Source organism: Psammomys obesus, unplaced genomic scaffold (genome assembly GCF_907164565.1).
Source record: "Psammomys obesus unplaced genomic scaffold, mPsaObe1.curated_primary_1811, whole genome shotgun sequence".
Lineage (NCBI taxonomy): Eukaryota > Metazoa > Chordata > Mammalia > Rodentia > Muridae > Psammomys > Psammomys obesus.
This window is the reverse complement of record NW_026592890.1, coordinates 11,720,460-11,746,116: the sequence shown is the minus strand read 5'-3', so window position 1 is coordinate 11,746,116 and position 25,657 is coordinate 11,720,460. Positions and strand designations below refer to the sequence as shown.

Sequence of the window (25,657 nt, the reverse complement as noted above, 5' to 3'; positions counted from 1 at the left end):
CACACACACACACACACACACACACACACACACACACACACACACACTACCCCCAAATGTCATTACTAGAAAAAGTATAAATTTAGTCTCTGACACCACTTGCCCATCTTACAGCCCCTGAAGCCCACATGCACGTACACACACAAATAAGCACACACACAAAGACAAAGGAAACATTTTGAAAAGAGGGCCAACATGGGTGGTGGTGTCCCACACTTTTAATCCCAGCACGTGGGAGGCAGACACAGGTGGAGACACAGGTGGGTCGATATTTTTGAGGCTAGCCTGGTCTACAGAGTGAGTTCCAGGACAGCCAAGGCTATACACAGAGCCCTTTTCTTGAAAAAAATAATAATAAGTAAATATATAAGTAAATAAATAGACGGAAGCCAAGCTTCCATGGTGTAGGATGAAGGATGCATTTGAACTTCAGCATTAGCAGTCCCCTATTAAAAAAAAAAAATTACTTTTTACACTACGAAGATAGTAGGTAAAACATTTTCTTTGCAAGGATAAGCATGTGAGTTCTATCCCCCAAACCCATACGAAGCAGCCAGGTGTGACGGTACACACCTGTGAGTCCAGCAATGGACAGGTGGAATGGCAGGATCCCTGGGCTCACTGGCCAGCCAGCTTAGCCTGCTTGGTGCGTTCCAGGCCAATGCCAGGCCCCTTGCAGAAAACAAGGCAGATGGCATCCTGAGGAACAGGAACCCGAGGTTGACTCTGGCCTTCACATATACACATTAAAGGTATAACATTGGCCACACTCTCTCACACACACTTACTAAAGAGGAACAGGGCTGGGAGATGGTTTGGTGGTTAAGAGCCCTTGCTGCTCTTCCAGAGAACTTGGGTATGAGTCTCAGCACACCCTTGAGTCATCCTTGACTCAAGTTCCAGAGGATCTGACAACCTCTTTTGTTCTTTGCCAAAGCCAGGAATACAAGTGGTGCATAAATATACACTCGGCAAAAAACCTCTTCCTTGCTGTGATAAAGCACCATGGTCCAAACAACCCGGGGATGAAAGTGTTTATTCCACCTTACAGCTTGTATTTCATCGCCTAGGGAAGTCATTGCATGAGATCAAAGCTGGAACCTGGAGGCAGAAGCTACAGCATAAGCCACAGAGGGGTGCTGCTTACTGGACTGATCCCCACAGCCTGTTCGGCAGGACTGCCAGCCAGGGGTGGCACCACCCACCTCAGTCACCAAACAAGGAAATGTACCACAGGATTGCCCACAGGCCTTTCTGGTGTGTGTGTGGGGGGAGGGGTATTTTCTCAATTGAGATTTCCTCTTCCCAAATGACTCTAGCTTGTGTCAAACTGACATAAAACTAGCTGGAACAATACTCATACACATTAAAAAATATTTAAATTAAAGTACAGGAGGAACAACTTAAAGCCCTCAGTGGTCAACAGCTTGCCTAGTCTCAGGAAGGCCCCTAAGAGCCACTCAGGCCCGGAACAGGATTGTATTCTCAAGAGCCACAGAAATAGAACAACAGTTGCCTGTAGCCTCCAACCTAGCAATCTTCCTTCCACAGTTCCTTCCAGATGCTATTGGAACAGGGACCAAAAAAAAAAAAAAAAAAAAAAAAAAAAGACCTGGAGGCAGTGTTGTTAATGACAGTTTTATCTGGCAGGGCACAAGATGGAATGACCCTGAAGTTTTATACATCTGAGGGAACAGTAAAGCTCGGACACCCTGGTCTCCACTGTGGTCCTTTCCTAGCAGGGTCCCCAAGCCGCTGCTGGGCCAACAAGCAGACCCCTCAAACTCCTCCTCAGGAGCACACTCAAGTTTGTGAACCCCTACCAGGACACCGTGGGTAAGGTACATACAGTTACCTGAAGGCTCTGAAGGCAACTTTACACCTTTCAGAAAGGTCACTGATAAGGAAATAATTCTTCAAAAATCATGGGCTCTCCAGGCCTGAGTCAGTCCCCAAACCCATTCCCTGCCACTGGGAGATCTCCCACCTGTGCCCTGCCTCCCCCCCACCCAACCTTGATGGGATTAAAATACCCTCATACTTTTCTGTTGACAAGACTTAGTGTCAAATGCCACTGTCCTTGCAGGAGGCTGATTACCATTTGATTAATATGCACATAAAATGTTGTCTGAGCCCAAATACACAAGTTGGGAAATCAAAGGGTACCCCTTCACACCCTTTTCTGGCTTCATCCTGACCGTTTATTTTGTTTTGAAACAACTTCCTCGGTTTCCTTCCTAAAAGAAAAGGAAATCTCCATTTGAAAGTGAAGTCAGTCTCCATCCCAACACCTCCTCCACCCCTGCAAGAAACACACACACACACACACACACACACACACACACACACACACCACACCACACCACACCACACCACACCACACCACACCACACCACACCTCACACACCTCTAGCCAGTTCTCATTCCCATAATGTGAGTGGAGCTTACCCAGCCCTTCCTGGGTCCCTCTCTAAGGCTGTAGGTGAGACTCTTTAATATATATTCCCGGGAAATTTAGAAGCTGCAAAGGGCTTGTGTTTAGCCTGGACTCTACATTAATACCTAAGTGATTTTATAGTGTGTGTGTGTCTTTAATAATTACTAAAATACAGTATGCTTTGAGTTACAATCCCATAGATAAATGTAAAATATCTTTAACGAAATATTTGTGGACAATAAAGAGTGGAATTCCTACTGGAAGCTCCATCCATGATTGTGTTCTAAAGCTACCCACCGAGTACAAACAGGAAAAGAGGGACCCACAGAGCACATGGTTCATGAGCTTAATTACGCTCAGCAGACAGATAAACGGCTGACAGATGAACGGCTAATGCTTCCAAGACATCAAAATGATTTGTCTGGGCGACAGTTTGCTTCTGAGAAAGATTTTTTGGAGACTTAAAGTTATAACAACTTGTTGAGTGACTTCATTTTTTTTTCTCCTGACCAGAACGAGACTTGTGAAAAACAAACCAAAACCAAAAACAAATAAATACACTTTTGAAATCCAACAAACTTTAAAAATATTTCCCCCATTTCTTATTTTCCAACAGAAATAAGGAGAGTCTAGGAATTTGCCAGCAGCTATGAGTAGGTGAAATCCCAGCCTAGATATTTTGAATGAAAAGCTTCACAAATGATTACTTTTTGGAATAGTACTTAATAATTTTCATTCACTAAAACCATCTGTTGTTTTACAAATTAGCAGTGAGTAGAAGTTGAGTCCAGGGTATGTGTTTACCCTAATCTGGAATGAGGCATTTCTGTCCTTCACTGGTCTAATTAGGTCCTGTTGCTTCGTGTGTGTGTGTGTGTGTGTCTGTCTGTCTGTCTGTCTGTCTTTGAGACACTCTGGCCATGCAGTCCTGGCTGGCCTGGAATTGTTTTTTTCTGCTTCGTTTTTCTGTGTTGGGACCACAGGCCTTAGCTATCTGCATTTGTTTGTAAAATCTTCAGTAGAGTTTGAGGTCCGTGTCATTGTTACCTCGGAGCACACATACAAACACGCCACACATACATGAACACATGCCATGTGCATGCAGTGTCCATGGAGGATAGAAGAGGGTGTCAGATCCCCAGAACTGACAGTCTGAGCTGCTGTGTGGGTGCCGGGCACTCAACCCGGGTCCTCTGTGAGAGCAGATACTTCAACTCTCAGAGCTAACTCTGTGAAGCCCAGGCTGTCCTCTGGTTCCAGGGGGTCTGAGGTACTTGTGTGTTACCATCCAATTGATAGGAATAGCAAACCAGTGTTTATCTCTCTTGTATTTATTTGTTTTGGTGTTTGGTGTTTTGTTTTTCGAAACAAGGTTTCTCTGTGTAGCCTTGGCTCTCCTGAACTCACTCTATAGACCAGGCTGGCCTCAAATACACAGACTCTTAATAAACTTCCTCTGTTTCTAATCAGCTGCAGTTTTTAAGTGGGTTATTTACTCAGTGGTACTTTGTATTGATATCCTTCTCTAGACTTGCCTCTTGAGGGTGCTTTTCCAAGACGTACTAAACAAGGGTGCCTTAAAAAGAAACATCAGGGGTTTGTGTGACAAATCGCCCAGTTTAACTTTGTTTTCACTTTCCCACTTTCTTTATTTTCCTTCATTCAACCAAAACAAAAGGCTTAGGAGATAAAACAGGGAGATTGATGGAGGACAAGGGCCATTAAAGAGAAGCCCAGGCTTGTTACCACAGGGAAGCTGAGAGCATGTGAGGCTGCAGCTCACCAAGATGGCCTGCGCGCCGCCGCCCCCCACCCCCCCCCCCCCCCCCCACCGCACCCCACAGCACTCTCTGAGATAGCTCTAGGCTCCTGGGAGGACAGTGAAGGGGGCTCAGAACCAACAGTACAGCGTATCCTTTACAAGCCTGGAATAAAGAGCAGCAGAAGAGGAAAGCGGTGCGGCATTGCTGACGTCCCTCAGGATACAGTCCCGCACTATATCCTAAGAGTAGGATAAACGGCAAAAACAGGTTAACATTTTAAAAATATGTGTATTTACGTGCGTGCATGTACACACGCACACATGTGCCGTGGTACAAAGGTGGAGGTCAGAGGACAATTTAGGGGAGCAGGTTGTCTCTTTACACCACGTGGATCCCCAAAATTATACTCAAGATAGCCAGGCTTGGCAGTGAGTGCCTTTACTCACTGAGCCATCTTGCAGGCTCCCCAAAGTACATTTTTAATTTGCTCATCTAAATGATGGAAGGGATGATCATTTTTGCCTGTAGGGTAACGGGGTTTTAGGCTTCCCCACAGAACATTATCAAGACTTTGGTGTATAATGAAAACAACTTCCCATTTTAAGTAAGACACTGATATTAAAAACAGTACATGTCGCCGAGCAATGGCAGCACACGCCTTTAATCCCATCACTGGGGGACAGAGGCAGGTGGATCTCTGTGAGTTTGAGGCCAGCCTGCTCTACAGAGTGAGTTTCCAGGACAGCCAAGGCTACACAGAGAAACCCAGTCTTGAAAACCAAAAACCACAACAAACAAAACAGTAAATGTGGTGATAAATTCTGACAATTGAATTGATACTACTGTACAAACCTGACTACACAACTTGTTGAGAAAATTCTCAAAGAATGTTCTCTATTCACATCAACAGCACTGTGTACATTGTAATAGTGACAGACTACTTTATGACTGCTGCAGAGGCTGGGCTGCAGGGCGCTGGCTTCACTGGCTTTCCGATGCAGCACCTATAAGAGAGCCCAAGGGTGAGGAAGTAGAAAGAACAGACTGAGACATGAAAACATTCTGCAGTTCTAGTATCTCCAATTGTCACTGCTCACGAAGCAAGAAAACAGTTCCCACACAAATGGAAAATAAACATGGCAGACACTGGAGAGATGGCTCAGAGAGTAAGAGCAAGTCGTTGCTCTTGCAAAGAACTTGGGTTTGAGTCCCAGCATTTGTATGTCATCTCACAACCATCTCTAACTGCAGTTCCAGGAGATCCAACAGACACACATGTAATACATATGCATGCAGGCAGGCAAAATATTCATACACAAGGTAAAAGGAATAAATCTAAAAAAAGTATGCATGGCAAGGATTTGATTCAACAAAGTAGTTGCCAAAAGGATAAGTTAGATGTTAATATTGACTTTCCTGTGGAGTTGTTGCCCATTGAGGTCCTAGACCCACAAACATTACAGGCTAGGCCAATGCTCTAGGACACAATCATTACAGGCCAGGCCAATGCTTATTCATCCTCCAGAACTTGACAGTAAGACCTTCTTGCATAATTAAGTCATAGACCATAGAAAGGGATGGGAGAGATAGCTCAGTGGTTAAAAGCACCATGCTCTTCCGGTGAACCCAACTTCAATTCCCAGCATCTACATGGTGACTCATTAAGCCTCCAGCTCCAGGGGATCTGAAGCCCTGTCTGACATCCGAAGGCATTGTGTATTTGTGGTATACAGATACACATGCAAGCAAACACTCGTATACATAAAATACATCTTTAAAAAAAAAAGACATGGAGAAACCATGCTGGTACTATCTTAGAAGCTTCATCTCTCCTGGATAGCGTTTATAGCTGGAAGATGCTATGCACACTAACAGACGAGAAAAGTAATCTTAGCTGTGAGCTGTAGTAATGACTGGCCTGGCAAGACATGACCACCTGTTGCAATACTGGCACAAATGTTTTGGGAGTGAGCAATGGTTTTCTGATTGGATTTAAGGCCTATTCCACCAACTGAAATCCATTATCTGGTCTCCTTATTGGAGCCAAGAACCTGTGGCTAGACAGGTCATAGGCCCCCAGGGACGAAGTATTTAATTGAGTCCTACTGATGTATTATTATACCCATAGATTAGTGCATTGGTCAGCTCTCACGACAGAAGCCTTTATCAGTAGTAGATGACAATTAACACAGAGACCCACTACTGGCCAATGTGCAGAGACTAAGAAACTTTGAAAGGCTTAACCCTAAGTGGGACATCCACATCAAGACCCTTCCACCCAGGGAAGAGGGGATGGAAGGATTGTAGAAGCCGTTGGTGGTCGATGACTACGAGAAAACAATGTTTTCTGGGCGTGGCAGGGCAGTTGCACACATGAATTCACAGCAGTTGAGACAGTGTGCACAAGACTCACTCAGGCCAGAAGAAACTACAGCATTGAGGAGAAGAGGAAACCACAACACTGAGGAGGCATGCAGTCCCTCCCATCCTTGGTTAAGGGCTATTGGCAGTTGATAGCTGCTTGGAGAGGGAGAGTCAATTTTCTCTAAGAGTGTGGCCTCCGGTGGGTGGGCCACTGTCCAGTGAAGGCCATCATCTAAGAGTGTATGAGCAGCATACACCGTACTTGATGAGTTAAAACAAAACACACATGCAAAAGAAAAAAAAAAACAAACAGAAAGTTGGGTAGTTAAAAAGGGGAGGGGATAATTTGAAAGACATTGGAGGAAGGGTAAATATCATCCAAATGCTTGTACAAGATTTTCAAAGAACTAATGAAAATGAGAAAAGGAGTTGGTGTATGAAGATTTGCGTGGTCAATAGATGGGCTTGCCAATAACGTAAAACAGGTTATCATCCTACACGGCCTTGAACTATAGCCTGTGGAGATGTCTTTATGTTGGAAAGACATCTTCACCTCTAACCTTAGCTGGAGGTCCAGTTAGGGGTCAGAGTTCGAGTTAAGTCTGCAGTAAATCACCAAGTATGCCCTCTTTATGGGCAAGCTAAAGAACACATACATCTACCCAGTATCACAGAAGCGCCCTTTAGATTCCTAGCATTTAAAAAAGATTTTATATTTATTCATGTGTGAGTGTGTTGTTGCGAGTGTGTGAACCTATGGTGCCTTGTGGCCAGAAGAGGGTGTTGGATCTCCTGGAGCTGGAGGGTTCTGAGCTGCCTGTGGTGGGCGAGTCTGAAAGACGAAACACACCTAGCCTCTCTGTGGCCTAACATCTCTCCAGACCCATCCTCTGCCTTTCTGCCTTCCTCTCCAGCCACTTTTCTAGCTTTTCCCAAGTTTTGCACAATTTACTGCAGCCTAAAAGGATCTTTAAACTTTTTTTTATAGTTACAGTGTTTTCTGTGTTCCTATGGGAAATATTTTCTTAAAATATTGAAAGAGTCAGCACACACCTTTAATCCCAGCACTCAAGAGGCAGAGGCAGGCTAGTCTCTGAGTTCAAGGCTGGTTTACAGGACAGCTGGGACTACACAAGAAAGCCCTGTCTTGAAGACAGACAAACAAACACCCTCCAAACTACCCCCCCAAACAAATATAGATTGAACAAGCAAAACTTTGTATTGCAGATTTTAGTTTATAAAAATATAGCATGTAGATACCATAATTTATAACAGCTGAGATTTGAAATTTCCCTCAGTAATTGAATTTCCATCACCCTGTGGATGGCCTTAACTTCACTCTCAGGTGTGAGCCCTGGAAGTGAATTAAGGGATAAAGTGTAGCAGCTTTAAAAATTCTGATCACAAACTGATAAGAAAAAAATAAAATTAAAAATAAATAAGTAAATAAAAAATTCTGATCACAGACATAAGTCAACAAACCGCCAGGCTACTGAATTTCTCTTTAGGTTGAGTGTCTGATGTGGAGCATTCTGGGAAATTGGTATGAGTGAGTTCCTCCTCAAAAAATAAAGGAAAATCTCCCAGGAGACCTGAGATTTGTATAAGAAGGAGTCTCTCTGGAAGCCATGCATTGTTCTGAGAGGGCCCTCACAATGAACGGGACCTGTAAAACGATGGATCCAAAGAGAAGAGATGGGGGAAATGGGGTACACACCTTTCTCTTGGGTGGTGGTTAATAGGTATGTTCCTTTCACAGTCAAGGGTAATATTCAGTGGAACAGACAATGGGAGAGTATGGTTACTCTACTATGGTTACTCTGCATGGGATGAAGTGGGTAATCTGTGATGTTTTAAGATTTCTGAGCACTTTGACTTATTTATTACAAGCCACACACTAGTACTGTGATGTTTTAAGTAAAATTATTAGGAAATGTATCTCCTAGCTGCATTAGGGGCTGAAGAAAGCATTAAATCCAAGGAAAGGAGAAATTGTAGATTCAGGACCAGAAATGTGTGTGTGTGTGTGTGTGTGTGTGTGTGTGTGTGTGTGTGTGTGTCCTGTATTAAATTCCTGTGTTTCCGGTTCTAGTTCAGTTAAAGTCAATGTGTCAGTAACTCCATTCCAAACTGGTAATAGGCTGTTCAGTGCACGGCACATGAAATATACAAATGAAAATATATTTGGATTTATTTTTGTTGAGCAAAATGAATTGACAGGAATGTGAAAGCGGAGGCATGTGAGCACACGCTCACTTAGAGACCCCAGGAGAAGGCAGACTGGATTAGTAGGAAGGCACCCACCCTTTACTACATTTCCTACCGGCTTGTTTAAAGTGACTTGCCGTGGCTCTTTAAATTGGAGTAAGGTATTTATGACGATCTACTTATATGATACATCCTCGTCTCCCCTTCGAGGATCATAAACAAGTTTTAGGCGATGCTAAGAGAGCATCTGCACAAACATCTAGAGCCATCCTGAAACTGACTCTCAGCTGGTTTTCCCACACACTTCCTGAACCATCTAAGATGCCAAGGCTTAAGAGGCTGGGAATTCCTAAGCCCCTCTCTGTGTGTGGTCTGGGGAAATGACCTGGAGAAGGACCTGGGAGGTGGCCCAAGGCTCTGGGTACCCGGGACCGGGAATGGCATGTGCGAGGGATGGCCACTGGGTGTCGCTGCTGCAAGGGCAAGAAGGTGCGAGGACCAGCGTCCCTGAGGATCCGTGTCCGCCGGTCATCGGACAGTGTCTGTAAGAGGTCAGACAGCTTCGTAGGAGCTGGGACCCACCCCTGCGGCGGAAGAACGCCAGCTCGGCGGCAAGCATTACGAAGTCTCTTAGACAAGCCGCTACTCTTGTCCAAGCAACTTGGAAGCGGGGGTTTACAACTCGGAGAGACCCTGAGGAACATTAGGGAAGTCAAATGACCTCTTTTAAAAGGAGAAACTGTTTCAAAAGACTCTGGAAAGTGGGTTTAACACCCCTGCTCTCCCACCCTGGCCAGCAAAGGTGTGTGTATGCAGGAGCAGGGTTGGGGGTGGGGGCAGCAGGCAGTCCTTTACCTTGGAGTTGGGAGCCCATCTGCCCCCTGCCACTGCGGGTCCTGAGAAGAGATCACAGCAACCGAAGGTCCTTCCTACTCACCCCTAAGGACACAAACTTGAAGGGGAAACCGATGGAGACTACAAACAGGTTTATGGCCTGCCAGCGGGGCTCTGGGCTCCAAATTGCCGGACAAGGCAGTCCCCGGTGGTTTTGGCAGGGGGCCGGTGCGCAGGGCCCCGCGGCGCTCTCATTAGCGCTCACTCTGCTTAATGGCTTCCTGTGGCTGCTTGTTTACTTCTCCTTTGCCCGAGGCTTTGTTCCTGGCCACTGCTCCCCTTGCTCACCACTTCTCTTTGCTTGTTTGCAGCCACAGCCTGAGGCCAAGTCAGCATCCCCGCCCAAGGCCTCAAGCGCATTCCCTCCAAGGTCCAACGCCTACCTGGTAAGAGAGTACCCCAAGCACGTAGTCCTCTGAGAGGGAGCACACTGAGCACTCCAAAGGCTCAGGAAAGGAGGACCCGGTCCCCTGCTGTGCCAGGCAGGCCTTTGCCACAAGGCCACCCATCAGGGACAACCACCAGTCACTTGCTCAGGAGCCAGGAGAGAGACCCTCCACATTCAAACTGTACACAGGCCTGGTCCTCTGGGCCTGGCTCTAAGGCTTGAGGGATTCCCCCTGGTCCTTTAAGCACTTCCTGTAGAGGGGGTAAGAGTTCTTCCTCTAGAGAGTCGCTGCCTGAATCTGAGGTAGTCCACAGTCTCCACAGAAAAGCAGCTTAACCCGCTTCCCATTTCTGCGTTAGAAACTGGACTCTGGGGTGGGGTAGGGTCTGTGGATTGTAAACAGCATTTTGATCAACCAAAACAGACTTAAAGAACACCAACTGACCCCTAGCTGGAGTAGCAGTTGCGCGGCCGATTTTATTTTACTCTTGGATTTGTTAAATCCCAGGCCATGTTGTTTTGCACGAGGGCCTGCCCAATCCTCTCCCCAAATCCCCCCTCGCAGATCAGACCAAACCTCTCAGTGCCAGGTGTCATGAATTCGGGCTAAGCTCTGACTCTGCCAGTTTCCAGAAGAAATTCACTTACCCGAGGCTGCGCCAGTAAGCCCAGCTGTCAATGTCTGCACGGAAAGTGACCTCAGAAAGGCCCTTTTACCAAACAACTGTGGGCTTAGTTGCTAGGTTCCAGAATCGCATATAAAAGCCGCGGAGAATATGTAAATGAGTACCTTTGCCTTTTCACAAACCGGCCTCTCTCAAGTTCTAAGTCCCTGGGATGCCTCTCCCCAAGCCAGTGTTGGAGGCAGCTGTTCCTCCATGCGTGGAGGCTCTTTTAGGAGTGGTGGCAGAGATGGACCGACCCCTGTATCTACAAAGCAGAGCTATATTGCAGAGAGGGAGAGTCCTGCTGAATCGGCAAGCGTATTGTGCCTCACAGCAAAAAGCATATTGCTGTGTGGCAATTAGGGTAGAGGGTGGTGGTCACACAGGCCTGGCAATGTTAGAAGCTCCCTTCCTCCACTCTCCCTCCTCCCGTCCAAGAATCCCCTAGTGTTAACGTCAGGCTACTACTAATTAGCTTTTTTTTAAAAAGGAAGAAATCAGACTGCCTGCCTTCTGATGGGTCCCTCCAATCATTTGAAATGTAAATGAATGCATAGAATTTGGGGACAGAAAAACTTAAGAAGTGTGATGGGTCATTTTAATTCTTGTGTCTCTCCTGACAGTAAGCCTGAGCTGAGGTAAGCCAACGTTTTCCAGAAGTTATGCCCTGATGTTTAGAAAAACAGGATTATGTTTTCACTCATCTTCTGATATACAGTCTCCCTTTTAAAAATTCTGGAGCCGGCACACGCCTTTAATCCCAGCACTCAGGAAACAGAGGCAGGTGGATCTCTGTGAGTTTGAGACCAGCCTGGTCTACAGAGTGAGTTCCAGGATAGCCAGGACTGTTACACAGAGAGACCCTGCCTCAAAAAAACTACAAAATCTCAAAACAAAACAAAAATGTCATTCCAGAGTATGTATTTATCTATATACCCATTCTCTTTGAAAATAAGATTATAGGCTTGCAAAATGAGCTGATAAAACGTGGAATCTTGAAGAACATGAGCGACTATGAGGATTTCTGGAAGCTGGTTCAGGAGAAAACTCCTGGAGAGGAAATTAAAGAGAAGCTCCAGAAGATAAAATTAAAGTGTTTGTATATTTCTTTTTTCTCCTCATTGGGGATTTCTGTTACTTTTAGCAGGCAGTTATAGGAAGCAATAAGCGGTCTGTTCTGCCGGGTTGAGCTCTCAAGACAGCTGTGGTTAGAGGTTTTAAAGCTGTGTTGATTTCTAATCATTTTATTAACCCAACAAAGACTTTGGTGATGAAATGAGCACCAGGAAAACTGTGTTAACCTGGGCGATGTTTTCCTTTCAGGTGTTGAGTCATCAGAGAGTTGGCTCTCCTGGGTCCCACTAAGGAATATTACAGAGTTTTCCCCCTGGAATTTGTCAGGGCTTCCCGCCTCTTTCACTAGAGTGAAAAAATTCATTTTGATAGCTATTGACTATTTATTTCTTGCTAAGAACCGAGTGTGCATATATGTGACAAATGGGTGCAGTACCCTACCGGCCCCAAGACTGCTCCAGGAAGCTCCAGGAAGGTGGTCCAGGTCAGGCAAGGTGGGGTTGCTTTTCACAGTGAGCTCTCTATCTGTGTGCCATCAGGACTGAAGTCTGGGGGAACTCATAGGCTGTACATCTTTTTGAGTGGATACAGAAAGCCACGGGAAGAGCCATGTGACTTGGGTAAAGGGTTTCAACAGTTTGTAGGAGTTAGAGAACACAAACTGTTTCCATTGTTGAAGACACCTTTTGTGTGAAGGTAAAATGCGCAATTTTCAAGGTCAGCTTAGAAGTGTTGTCTGCTGCCAAAGCTGTTCTTGCCCCTTAGTGATTGCTTATATTTAAAAAAAAAAAAAAAAAAAAAAAAAGCAGTGTGGGGTTGGGGAGTTGGCTCAGCCAATGAAGTGCCCGCCATGCAAACATGAGACCCTGAGTTTAATCTCTAGTGTCCATGTAAAAGTCATGTGTGGAGCAGGACACATAATCCCCACACCAAGGAGACAGGATCCACAGCGTTCTGGCAGTGCCCAGCCAGGTAAGCTTCTGGGCACTGAGAGACCCTAGTTTAAAAAGGAAGGTGGAGAGCGATTGAGGCAGACCTGATGTTGACCTTTGGTCTTTACATGTACCTATATACATGTCCACACACACACAAATACACAGACAGCAGTGGCACCTTTTTTAGAAAATATTTATATTCATACAGCATTCTGCCTGCATGTGTGCCTGTGCACCAGAAGAGGGCACCAGACCTCACTATAGATGTCATGAGCCACCATGTGGTTGCTGGGAATTGAACTCAGGACCTTGGAAGAACAGCCAGTGTTCTTAACCTCTGAGCCATCTCTCCCGCCCCTCCTTTTTTTTTTTTTTTTTTTTTTTAAATTGCCTCTGGTGCTTTCAGTTGAACCCAGACTCACAAGCATGCTGGACAAGTGTTCTACCATTGAGAGACATCCTCAGCTCCCCCTTAAAAAACAACAACAACAAAAAAAACAAAACAAAACAAACAACAACAAGGAAAATATTTTGAGGCATGTTGCCCAGACTGACCTCAGAATTGCAGACTGTTGACTGTTACCAACCCCTTCTCTATCACGTCAAGCTTTTTATTTTTATTTTATTTTATTTTTTTTTTTGAGACAAGGTCTCTCTATGCGGTGTCTTTGGCGTCTCTTAAACTTGTTCCTTTCCTCCTAAGCTTCCTGGGTACTGGGGATTCGGGTGTAGAATGCCTCACCTAGCTCTGTAAATAAAAATACCGATTACCACTTACATATACCAATCATATAAGCGAATGCTGAAATTAAAAAATAAATCTCGCATAGGTGAAAGGCCTGGAAATTTCCAGTTTTATGCCCAAAGGAACAGTCTGCTCAAAAACAGCTGGATTTTCAGCATTCAGCAGCCTATCTCTACATGAATTCACACTTTTATTTATTTATTTTTACCTAGGGTAATGGATATTTATACAATTACAGATTTAGCTGTTGCTAACCCTCCAGTCTCTCTCCCCAGTGATGAATCCCAGGCCCTGGCTGCCAGCTGCTTCCAGGAAACAGGAAACCGGGAAGCCAGTCAGCGCCGATCAGGACAGTGGGGCACGCCAGGAGACACAGGTAAGAGTTCCTCAGGGGATGAAAAATGCATTTTTCAATGCAAAATTTTAATTTCTATTGTGTTTCATATCTACCACATTTCAAGGTTTTTTCCCCCCTGTTGTTTTTAGTTAGCAGTAAAACAACCATTTAAGAAAGTAATTCATGTGGCCTGTGTTTTGAAATTCTTATTATATGAAAAGCAGTGTTTTTACATCACCTACCTAATTTCATTTGAGGAAAAAAGAGCAGTCTTGATTCCCTGCGTTCCTGGGGCATCTTGGGAGAAGAACCATGGGATTGAAACCACTTGTAGAGGGGAGGTGAGCAAGGTAACTGTGAGTTGCTTCTACGTCACTATGACCAAAACACTGGACACAGTGGAACAGAATACACGCTAACTGTGGCTCTCGGTCCACCCTGGTGGGAAGGGCTTGGCACTCATGCCTGTAAGAACTTATAGTGAGGTGGCTCCCATCATGGCAGAACAGGAAGCCAAAATCAGCTGGACCCAGGGAAACCTTCAAAGGCCCACCCCTGGGGAACATACTTCCAACAGCCAGACATTACTTTCTCATAAGATTCACAGTCTCCTGGGTAAAGCCAGCAGCTAGGGAATGAGGATGTAAGGCATGAAAGTCCATGGGGGAGAGGTTATATTCAAACCGCAGCAATTACCAACTGGAAGCAATTGTTTGAAGTGAAAGAAAATTATTCTTTTTTTTTTTTTTAATTCTGTAAAATCACAGTGCAAGCAATTTAGGAAACCTTGTTGGGGATGGAGAAACACCCAGCAGTTAGGAGAACTTGCTGCTTTTCCAGGAGGCCACTAGATCAGTTCCCAGCACCCACATCAGGCAGCTCAGAACTGCCTGTAACTCTCACTCCGTCCCTGCTCTTCTGTGTATTTCCATTCCCTTCAGCTAAGTGTGATACCATGCTGAGGAGTCCCTCCATGCAGTCAGAGGGCCAAGGTTTGGATATTAAAGACTGAAGGATCTCGGGAGCCAGGGTGGACTGAGCATACATGTCGGGGCTGCACTGGGCCAATGGTATTTCAGTTTTACTTGCTGAGCTTTAAGTTATAGGCTGATCATGGCGACGTACAAGCCCGGTTCTGGGGAAAGAAATCTGAGTTTGCCTTTTGACCTTATTCCCTAATAGGTGGTTCGGGCAGGGCTTTCACCTTCCCAAGCCACTTCTTCCTAGAGGTACAATAACCTCTGTTTAAAAGGTCTTCATAAAGCCACGTGATGGCACAGGGTACTCTTTCATTTATTTCACTCAGGGTGGCAGAGACAGATGGATCTCAGAGTTTAAGGCCAGCTTGGTCTACAAGTTAAGTTCCCGCATAGCCAAGGCTACACAGAGAAAACCTGTCTCAAAACAAAACCAAACAGATAGACAGATAGACAGATAAATATGGTCCTGGAGGGGCTCGCACGAAAACATTCTGGAACCAACTGCTTGGAGTATAGTCATGATTAGTATAGAATGATTGCTGCTGAGAATATTTTCTTTGACCGCAGATGGTTGTAGTAATTTTGACCTTTTTTTTTTTTTTTTTAAATAGGGGCTTGCTACCTATCCTGGATTGACTTCACATTTGTAATCCTCCTGTCTCGGCTCCCCAAATGCTATGATTGTAGCTGTGAGCCACTATACGCAGCTGAAATAACCTTACTAACTTAGCGTGTTGTGTTTTGAACTTCTCTGCTGGAAAGCTATGGCCAGAATGGGAGGCAACATACTTAGACACATTCTTTCCACTCTGCACAGCGGCAAACAGTGCTGAGCCATGCTCTCCTGAAAGACTGCCTCACACACAGGCTCAAGGAGCAACTCATTTTTGGTTTGCTACCCATATTGGGAGAAGGGCAGTCTGCCAGATGGCTGACCTTGGCTGAGAGTTTCATTTACTTACCAACCGCATTGGCTGGAGTGGACACATGGGCCTTTGACTATAGTAGAGTCCAGCTCCATCGAGCTATTTCAAAACAAAAATAAGCCTTACACACAGTTCAGGAAAGGTGGATTTCTCGATTTGTGGTAGAAACAGGCAGCTGTCAAAGACAATCACCACCTTTATCATCTTGGTGGAAATCTCAATACAGTGGGGTTTGGAGGTGTGTGGGAGGTGACTGGGTTTAGGTGAGGTTCTGAGGTCATGATGACTATCCTCATCAGAGGAGTCTTGGGGGAGTTCTTGCTATCCCTCCCTCTACATGTGGGTACATGGAAGGAGTGTGTGTGGCTGTCTCCATCCCTAGGACATGCTGTGCTGGCTCCATGATCTCTTACTTTGACTTTATGAACCAGGGGAAAACAGATTTCTGCTATTTAAACAACCCAGCCTGTGGTAGTCTGTGATAGCCACCAGAGCTAAGACAATAGTTCAATATTCACATTGCATGGTCTTTCTTTGTCACAGGTAGCTTCAGAGACCAGAAAGAGGACCCATGGGAAGATGGTCAGGGAAGTAAAGTTAAGGTCAATATGAGTGGCGTTCTCTTGGTTTGCTGACAACTGGCACACGCCTTTAATCTCAGCACTTGGAAGGCAGAGGCAGGTAGATCTCTTTGAGTCCCAGGACAGCCAGGGCTCTGTAGAGACTGTCTCAAAACAAAGGGGGGGGGGGGGAAATCGTTGACCAGGCTGACTTTGACACTGGTTCTGTACATGCTCCGCTCTCCCAGAAAAGCATATGGTTCTGCCAGGAAGGGAAGGGTCGCTGAAGGCTTCAGCTAACTCCGGATGTTTAATAGAAGCAACTAGAAAAATGGACACATAATGTGGAAGGCTAACGCTCTACCACCCCACTCTCAGCACCTATTAGTTACCTATGGCTCTAGGGGTGGGGCCTTGTGAGATTTCCCCCACTTGTGTTGGTATGTCCACTGGTGTCATTGTTTGGGTCTTGTTTAGGTAACCATATTTTTGAGACTTCATGGGTGAAGCTTCCTTGTCAGATACAGAAGAAATAATCTTGCGACAGATGTCCTGGGCCTCTGGCTGGTACAGTCTCTCTTCTGTGATGCTGCCTGAGCCTTAGCCGAAGGAGTTGAATTGTACATATATCCATTGGGGCTGGTCAGTTGTTCTCTGCATTTGGACCAGTTGTGGATTTCTGTAATGGTTTCTACCCTCTGCAAAACGAAGCTTCATTGATAAGATATATATATATATGTTTGTTTTTAATAATTTGTTTATTTTTATTTTATGTGCATTGGTGTTTTTCCTGCATGTGAGAGTGTTGGGTCCCCTGGAACTGAAATTACAGACGGTTGTGAACTGCCATGTGGGTGCTGGAAATTGAACCTGGAAGAGCAATCAGTGCTCTTAACCACTGAACCATCTCTCCAGCCCAGGACATATATGAGCCTCCCAGGGGGTTCTAGGAACCAAACCCAGGTCCTATGGTAAAGCAGCAACTGCCTTTACAGCTGAGTCATCTCTCTACCCCATGGCCTAATCCTTGATCCTCCTGTCTCAGCTGGGATGACGGGCCTGTATAATCACACCCAACTTGAACTCAGTCGCTTTCTATGGGATGTTAATGTCATTATAACCCCCGAATTTAAACGGGGGCCATTTAGAGGACCATCTGTAATAATTAAAGGGCTTCGGGAAAAGACCCAGGAGGATGAACTGAGCAGTGTCCTGGGTAGGTGACCTGGGGAAGCCTGGTCCTCATGGAAGGCAGTGAGCTGCCAGCCTGGCAGGTGACTGACAGCACTGGATATGCCCTAGACAGGCGCTCGACTAATCTGCTCTCTCAGCCTGGGCACTGACGTACTTGAAACTCTCAGCAGACTCCTTTTAGAAGCGAGGAAGAGGGTTGTGGAAGAAGCTGGTCACACATGTCACCAGGTGACCCCTGTGTACAGTTGGCCTTGGATCCAAACCCAGCTTACCTTTACAACTCGTTGGCCCGCCTAGCTGTGTGCTGTCTCCCCAAACTGGGAGGTCACCAGATTGTAGGACAGTGCATATAGGACAATAGCCATGAGTTTACTGATTCCAGCAATGTGTTTATTGGTGTTTTAATATTTATTTATGTATGTATGTATGAGTGCTCTGTTTTCATGCACACCAGAGGAAGGAATCAGATTCCAATACAGATGGGTGTGAGCTACCGTGTAGTTGCTGGGAATTGAACTCAGGACCTCTGGAAGAGCAGCTCGTGCTCTTAACCACTGAGCCATCCCTGCAGCCTCTGTTTATTTTTAAGGATACATTTTGTTATTTATGTGCATGTATGTGTGTGTGTATGTACATATGCATGTTGGAGAGAAGGCCAGGACAGGGTATCAGATCCCCTGGAGCTTGAGTCACTGTGAGTGCTGGGAACTGGACTCTAGTCCCCTGTAAGAGCAACAGGCACTCTTAGCTGCTGAGCCATCCTTCCAGCCTCCAACGTCGAAATTTATGAGTAAATCATACAGAGCAACTTTAAAGCCTGAAAGGCCTTCCTCAGATTGCTTTCTGCTGTGTTACTCTTCTCCCCGCTGAGGAAAGTCAGGTGGATCTGAAATTAGTTTCTATAGAGAGGCTGATGCAGCTCGCACCAAACTGTGAGAGAGTCCCCCGCCTTTAATCTGGCCTGGCCCTTGGGAGGCCAAGCTCCTGTTTGGTCTGAAGGAGCAAGGCACACACATCTGGGCTCCACACGGTGACTGAGGAGGCCACCAGGAGGAGGGGATGGTTCACAGCGAGGTGAGAAAAAAATAAAACTGAAATGAGGCAAGACTCTTTTAAACATGAAAAGGGAAAGAAGTGCCACCGAAATTAAATTCAAAATGAACTCAAGGTAATGGTCCTAGCATCTTGTCAACAAGCAGGACCATCCAGGGACTACACAGGCAGCTGTGGAGGTGGTCCACATGAGGAGAAGAAAAGACTGGGCAGCACCAGCCTGGCTTGGGTCCACACGTGCACCTGGAGACACAGTCTTGTGCTTTCACAGCTTGTGTGTGTGTGTGTGTGTGTGTGCGCTCATGAACACTCGTGGGCACAGGCTTGGGCCATTGTCTAACCACATAGCATGGGATGCAGTTCTGGTTGGAGGTGAGATTTGGGTTGATGTGTCCTGAAGTTGGAACTAAATGAGATGTAACCATCAAGCACAGGTCTTCTGAACTAGGGGTTCCATGGTGCCTGTGATGTGATACTCTTAGGCCTGACTGTGTGGACCAGGAGCAACTCCCAGTAGGCTTTGTCCCATAGGGATGGCCATGTCTCCTCCCACCGTCAGAGATGCCGGCAAGATGCCAGTGGTGCTGTTAAGGGAAAGCCTGAGAGCATCCTCTCTGTCTGCTGTGTCTGTCAGGTCCAAAGCTGGCTAGGTTCCATTAGGAGGCTGGTTGCGGTCACCTCCTTGTTATTTATTGCTTTGCCTTCAAACAATGCACACCCAACGACTGACTTTGCCATAAGTAGATGGATGTTACCCTTTGCTGTTGAGGAGTCAGTCTGATCATATAAGAGGAGATAGCAGGTGATTTTGCAGCAGACTGATGCTCCTGTCAGCCTGGCTGATGACCAAATGCAGGTCAACTCCTAGGACCCTTCTCCACATACGTGTCCTAGAGCAGGTGGCCCCCTCACAGGAAAGCGGCACAGCGGGTTAATATTTACACAGATGGCACAGTAGCCGCCCAATCCACCGATGCTATAGACACACTTCTAAATATACGGCTCAGTGATTCTAGATTGATGATCATAGTGATTCATAGATTGAGGTATGTTAGAATGTAAATCTCCAGGCCTTCCTCACTTTCTAAATCTGAAGCTCTGGGCTTAGGACAATTCTCCAGTGACATCTGGGGTAGACCCTGGCTTGAGAACCAGGAGCTAGGCACCAGCTCAGCTCAGGTGTCCAGGCATCCATGTTGAATTAGGAGCTCCACTCTGGGCCTGTCAGGGACAGACTACCCGACTTCTGTGTTTTGCACACCAGCCCTGTGTGGCACCTCTCCGGCTTTCTCTGTCACACTTCCCTTTCTCTGGACTTGCCGTAGACCTGATGAATGGCAGAATGCTTCCACCTGAAATACTTCCTCATGGGTGGACCATCCCTGTCCTGGAACCTATGGATCATGGGACAATGTGGGAATTATTTGATTTGATTGTTGCATTGGCTTTTGAGACAAAGGTCTCACTAGACAGTCTCTCCCAGACTGGCCTTCCTGCCTCAGTAGCTGGGAGTGTTATCATTGGCTAACCAAATACTCTGTCACTGAGGAAATACACCAATCACCATCCCCCCCCCCAATTCACTTGAGACCAGGTTGCTTTGTTGTGCAACTTGTCTGTGGGATCACATGGACTATGTGGACACCTGTGGCCATAGGGTGAACTATCGAAGGCCATGGTGGCGTAGTGTGGAAAGCTGAGGGAGACTCAGCCCCGCCTGTGTGAGATCTAAGGCTGCCAGTCCACGATGCGCTGCGGTAATGGAATGTCAGAGGTCCCATTTCTCACACTTCTGAAGGCTGGGAGGTTCAAGGTCAAGGGGCTTGCATCTGGGGAGGACCTCCTTGATGCATCGTTCTGTGGAGGAAGGTGAAAGAGAAAGAGATTATGAGAGGGAAGGTGTGGGGTACTTGTGTGCCCAAATTAACCTTACTGTCAATAACCTGCTTCTACTTGAAGAATGCTAACTTATTTCTGAAGGCAGAGCTTTGTGGTCCAATTACCTCTTGGTAAGTCCCACCTTTCACAGTTACTGCAGTTACACCCAACAGGTGGATCTGACAGCCCATCAAACTGCTGCCCGCCCTGCCTTGCTCAGCCTGCAGGCATCCAGCCTGAGCAGGGGGACAGTGACCCAAGCTGGTCACTAACAGAGCACCAGTGTGCTTCCAAATCAAACAGAGGGCCTGTCCCCCAACCTCAGGCATTTCTTAGTCCCAAATCCCCCGTTGATAGGCCAGTGAAGTCCCAGCACCTGAGCAATGTGTGTGGCCGGTTTCTAGTCCTGTGAGGATCCTCAGATGGCCAGGCTCGTTGGGCAAGTGCTGTGTTCTGCTGTGCCCTTGTCTTTTCCTGAGTGGGTGTGTAGCTTGGGACAGGCACCCAACGGGCCGCTCTGCACAGAAGCTAGGCAGAGGTGAAGGAAGACAGGGCGAGGAGGAGGGAGGAGACCAAAGTAGAAAGTAAAGCATCTGGAGGCGTCAGTCCTTGGAGAGAGTGGTTGGGGGCTTAATTTGGTTTGACTTTGCTGTGTGCATGCGCATTCGAACCCATGAGGGTCAGGAGCCTTCCGGCAATAGCTCTCCATCTTACTTTTTGAGACCGAATCTCTGACTGGCCTAGACTGGCCAGTAGTGAGCCCCAGGGAGGCAAAGCCACGGGTTGCTAGAGGTTATGGCCTGTGTCTCTCAGGCAGTGGCCCAGAGACAGGAAGGTACCATGTACCCTGTGCAGTCATGATGACGGGATATGTTTACGTCTGATTTACCAGGGTCCTCTGCTCTCAGCTAGTGTGGAGCTCTGCGGTGAACCCTGTGGTGCAGTGGTTACAATCAGGGAAGACTCCCCCCCCCCCCTTCCCACCAGTGAGCAGGCACTTTCGATTAATTTGGAAAGAAGACAGTTTTTGTGCTTTAAAACTTATTTCCTTAGTGTACTGTTTCCCATATGCTGGGAAAGTGCTCTGCCACTGAGCTGGCTGCCCCAGCCTCAGCCCCAGCCAGAGATCTCTGATAGATCTCCAGACGCCGGTCCCCCATTCTGCCCAGGTACATGGTCTACCCAAAGCATCAACTCCCACCCAGGGGCGTCAGCAGCACAGTCCTTACCTGTGTAGGGAGGGATCCTTAATCCCCACACTCTTGTGGGCATTTCTGCTAACGTTTTAGTGAGGAAAGAATTAAAACAACAGCAGCCTGAGGTAAGTGTGAGTGCTTTCAGAAGCATTTAGCAGGTACTCTAGCTGTGCACTCGGAGGATTTATTTTTATTTTTATTTTTGGAAAACAGTTATCTGACCATTATTTATTTTTTAATTTTCATTTCTTTCAATTTTTAAATTTTATTTATCTAGATCATGTGCCTATTAAAATTTATTTTTGCAATTAAAAAAATCAAAATATAATTACATCATTTTCTCCTCTCTCCAACCCCTTTCATACCCTGTCTTGTTCCCTTTCAAATGCATGTTCTTTCTTTGATTATTATTTTTACATATACATAAATATACGTAAATAAAACCTACCGAGTCCATTTAGTGTTGATTGTATGTATATGATGTCAGGGCTGACGATTTGGTATTGGGTCACCAATCCCTGGGGAAGATTGATTCTCTCTCAGCATTTCTTTGTTGCCTGTAAACTAGTTTGTCAGTTGGCAGTGGCATACAGCTTTAACCCCAGCACTCATGAGGCTGAGGCAGGTAGATCTCTGAGTCTGAGACCAGCCTGGTCTACAGAGTGAGTTCCAGGACAGCCAGGGCTACACAGAGAAATCCTGTCCCGAACAACAACAACACCCATCCATTCCTTAAGATCTCTTCCTTTCTTCTGTTGGACCCTCTCTAGTCTCATTGTCTACACACACACACACACACACACACACACACACACACACACACACACACACATTTAAATGTAGACTCTGCACAGGAGAGAAAATATGTACTCTATTTCTCTCTGAGTCTGGCCTATTTGATTTGGCCTCTAGTTCATTTTCCTGCAAACATCGTGATTTCTTTTTTCCTTATAGCTGAGTAAAATTCCAGTGTGCACTTGTACTTGATTTTCTTTCTCCAGTCATCTCCAAATAGGAGCGTTTTCTCTTTGTGCGATGTAGTGTGCCATTTCATGCCTGATCTGGATGCTGACCTGCCATAAGCAGAGATGTGATGTTGTTTTGCTAGACCTAGGCACATTTTCTTGAACCAGAGCCTTGTCTGGTTCAAATGGAGAGTAGGAAAGAGTCTTTACGGTGGCCGGGAGTCTTCGGGTTATTTATTAACTTAGCAACTAGCCCAGGATCTAATGTGGCAAATGGTCTTTTCACCCAGGATGTCTCTGTAGACTCTGCGACTCTGTTTTGGTGTGTGTGATAATTAGGTTGTATGTGAATGTCTCCCCACAGAGATGAATCAGAGCGTGTGCTACCTTGTCTTTTCCTTTAGGAAGGGATGGCGTTCTCCACATCAGCTCTTCTTAAACTTTCCCCACTTGTGGGCTAAGGAGATGGCCCATGGGGGAAAGGTACTTGCTGCCAGATGACCTCAGTTTGACCTCTTGGTCCCACACAGTAGAAGAGAGCCAACTCCTGCAAGTTATCCTCTGACCTTCACACATGTACCATGGCATATACACACAACCAAAAAAAAAAAAAAAAAAAAAAAAAAACCACCCTTTTTCCATTTGTGACCTATTTTTGCTCAAGACCTTTTTGTATGACCCATAAAGTACTTACACAAATCATTTACAAATAGTAACTCGTAATGCCATTTATCTTAAGACAATTTTGCTATACATAAAAGTCACCATTAATTAAAGACAAGGGCAAATCTGCATACTAATAAGATGACTTATTTTTTTTACATAAAGAATTAAATTTTTATTGAATATTTGATCCTTCAGGTCATAGCATATTCAGTGTTTATCATAGTTGATCGATGTTTAGATTTTATGACCTCTAGTGCTGATACGTCACTAAGCAAACATACGTAATAATGATAGCAGAAGTATGTCTTCCATGCCGAGGACTCCACTGAGCATATGTACGTGATAACAGCAGAAGTATGTGTGCAGCCATTTCAAAAAAATTTGGAGATTTTGCTCTGATCCCTAGTCAAAATTTATTTAATAATACTTCAAAAATGTCAAATTCAAATCAGCCAGCAGCTCAACTAGCGATGTTCAAAATCAAACATTGCAACACAGCTCCGTGCAAAGATGTACGACATTGATAGTTGTAGGCTAAGGAATGATGGTGGGGAAATATTCAGAAAGCTTTTCTGTTGCGACACTTGTGGTGAGTTCCACATTTAGTTATTCTGCTTTAGTGATGTCATGACCCAATCTTTAAGCAGCTGTGTTCTATAAGAGGCTGTATCTTGTTAAAACCAAGTGCTCACTTCTAACTGAGCTAGAGATCACACTCCTACCAACCCATACACTTGCTCACCCTCATAACCACCTACCTGATGACTTGCCCATTTATTCATATACTCATCTGTCCACCTGTTGGTCCATCCTTCCTCCTGTCTGTCTAACTGCCCATCCATTCTTCTAGCCATCTGTATACTCATTCACTCATCCATCTATCCACTTACCTACCTGTATGCCTATCAACTTAGCTATATACTCATCTGCTTATCAATGTATTAGTTCCTTAGAAATCTATCACTTAGGTCCAGAGAAAATGTTTATTAGTTAAGTATGCTGTTCTCACAGCCCTGGTGATTAGCGATCAATCACTGTAACTCACAGAAAAAGTAAGATTTAATGGCACACATCTGCAATCCTAGCACTCTGGTAGGCAGAAACAGAATTGTCTGTGTGTGGTATACACAGGCACATGTGAGTGAAACTCTGGCATGGTGGCACAAGCCTGTAATCCCAGAACTGAGGGAGGCAGAGGCAGGTGGATGTCTGTGAGTTCAAGGCAAAGCTTGAACAACAAAGCTAGTCTAGGACAGCCAGGGCTACACAGACAAACCATGTCTCGAAAAACAAAGCAAACAAACAAAAAATCAAAAAGACCCAGATTCGATACCTTATGCTTGTAGTCCCAGAACTTGGGAAGGAGAGAGAGGCAAGAGGGCAGGACGAGTAGGAATTCTAGGTCATCCTTATCTACACAGTGAACTTGAAATCTGCCTGGACAACCTAAGAACCCATCTCAAGAACCAAAAACCAACTAAACCCAAACAAACAGGTCCCTCACTTGACTGGACTTCAGAATAGACTGTGGGAAGTGGACAGATGAACCAACTTGTCAAGTGACTGATGTTTCGATAGGTTTAAAGCATCCATGTGCTGAAACATGTTTTGGAAAGGATCTGAAGTAAGGGGATCAGAGTAACAGCTAGTGAAAAATCTTCACTGAAACGTCTCTCTCTCTCTCTCTCTCTCTATCTATCTATCTATCTATCTACCTATCTCTATCTCCCTCTCTCCCTCTCTCTCATTTTCTCCTGAGCTGACTGTTAGCGTTTCTATTTTTTTTTTCATGCTGCCCAACCTTCTGGGGTGAGTACTGAGCACCAATGGCTTCCCTAAATGTGGAGAAAGTAGTTGCGATGGCAGTTGAGCAAAGATGTTCCTGCTGGGAGATGGAGAACGTCTACAAATCCCCCTAGGACTCTAGTAGCTGGATTTTTAAAGAACTTGGTGGACTCACATGATTGCTGGTACTGGTGCCCTGGAGCCAGGACAAGCATGCAATGGCTGTTCCTCTTAGGTCTCTGCTCTGCTGTCGACAGACCCCTAGTCAGATGCTGACCTTTCACCTCCCACAGAAAGTGGAGAAAGTCTGACCTACCTTTACAAGGAAGAGGTCACTTGCTTATAGAAAGAGCACTTCCCTGAAGGACACAAAAGCATGTCTTCCAAGCATGTGTATGATACTTGAAGACAGTTTCTTCTGTCCCAGAGCTTAGAGGGGTAGAGCACTCAAACCTTAAACAGCCTGGATTCACTTAAATGGATGAGGCAGGGCAGCACACACTTCTGCCACCCCATCCCTGCCTCCCCACCCATCCCTGCCTTTCCACTCCATCCCTGCCTTCCCACCCCATCCCTGCCTCCCGACCATCATCCCTGCCTTCCCACCTCATCCCTGCCTTCCCACCCCATTCCTGCCTCCCCAC

At 45.8% G+C, this 25,657-nt stretch overlaps 1 protein-coding gene across 3 annotated transcripts in view; it reads left to right on the top strand.

Moving 5' to 3' along the window:
- LOC129683369 (uncharacterized) overlaps positions 1-25,657 on the top strand; it is a 60,540-nt gene that overhangs the window by 15,244 nt on the left and 19,639 nt on the right. For all 3 annotated transcript variants that reach the window (XM_055616057.1, XM_055616058.1, XM_055616059.1), the window contains exons 3-5: positions 9,978-10,052; positions 11,676-11,814; positions 13,749-13,849. In XM_055616057.1, coding sequence (XP_055472032.1) covers positions 9,978-10,052; positions 11,676-11,814; positions 13,749-13,849 — 315 coding nt within the window. The remainder of the gene's footprint in view (positions 1-9,977; positions 10,053-11,675; positions 11,815-13,748; positions 13,850-25,657) is intronic.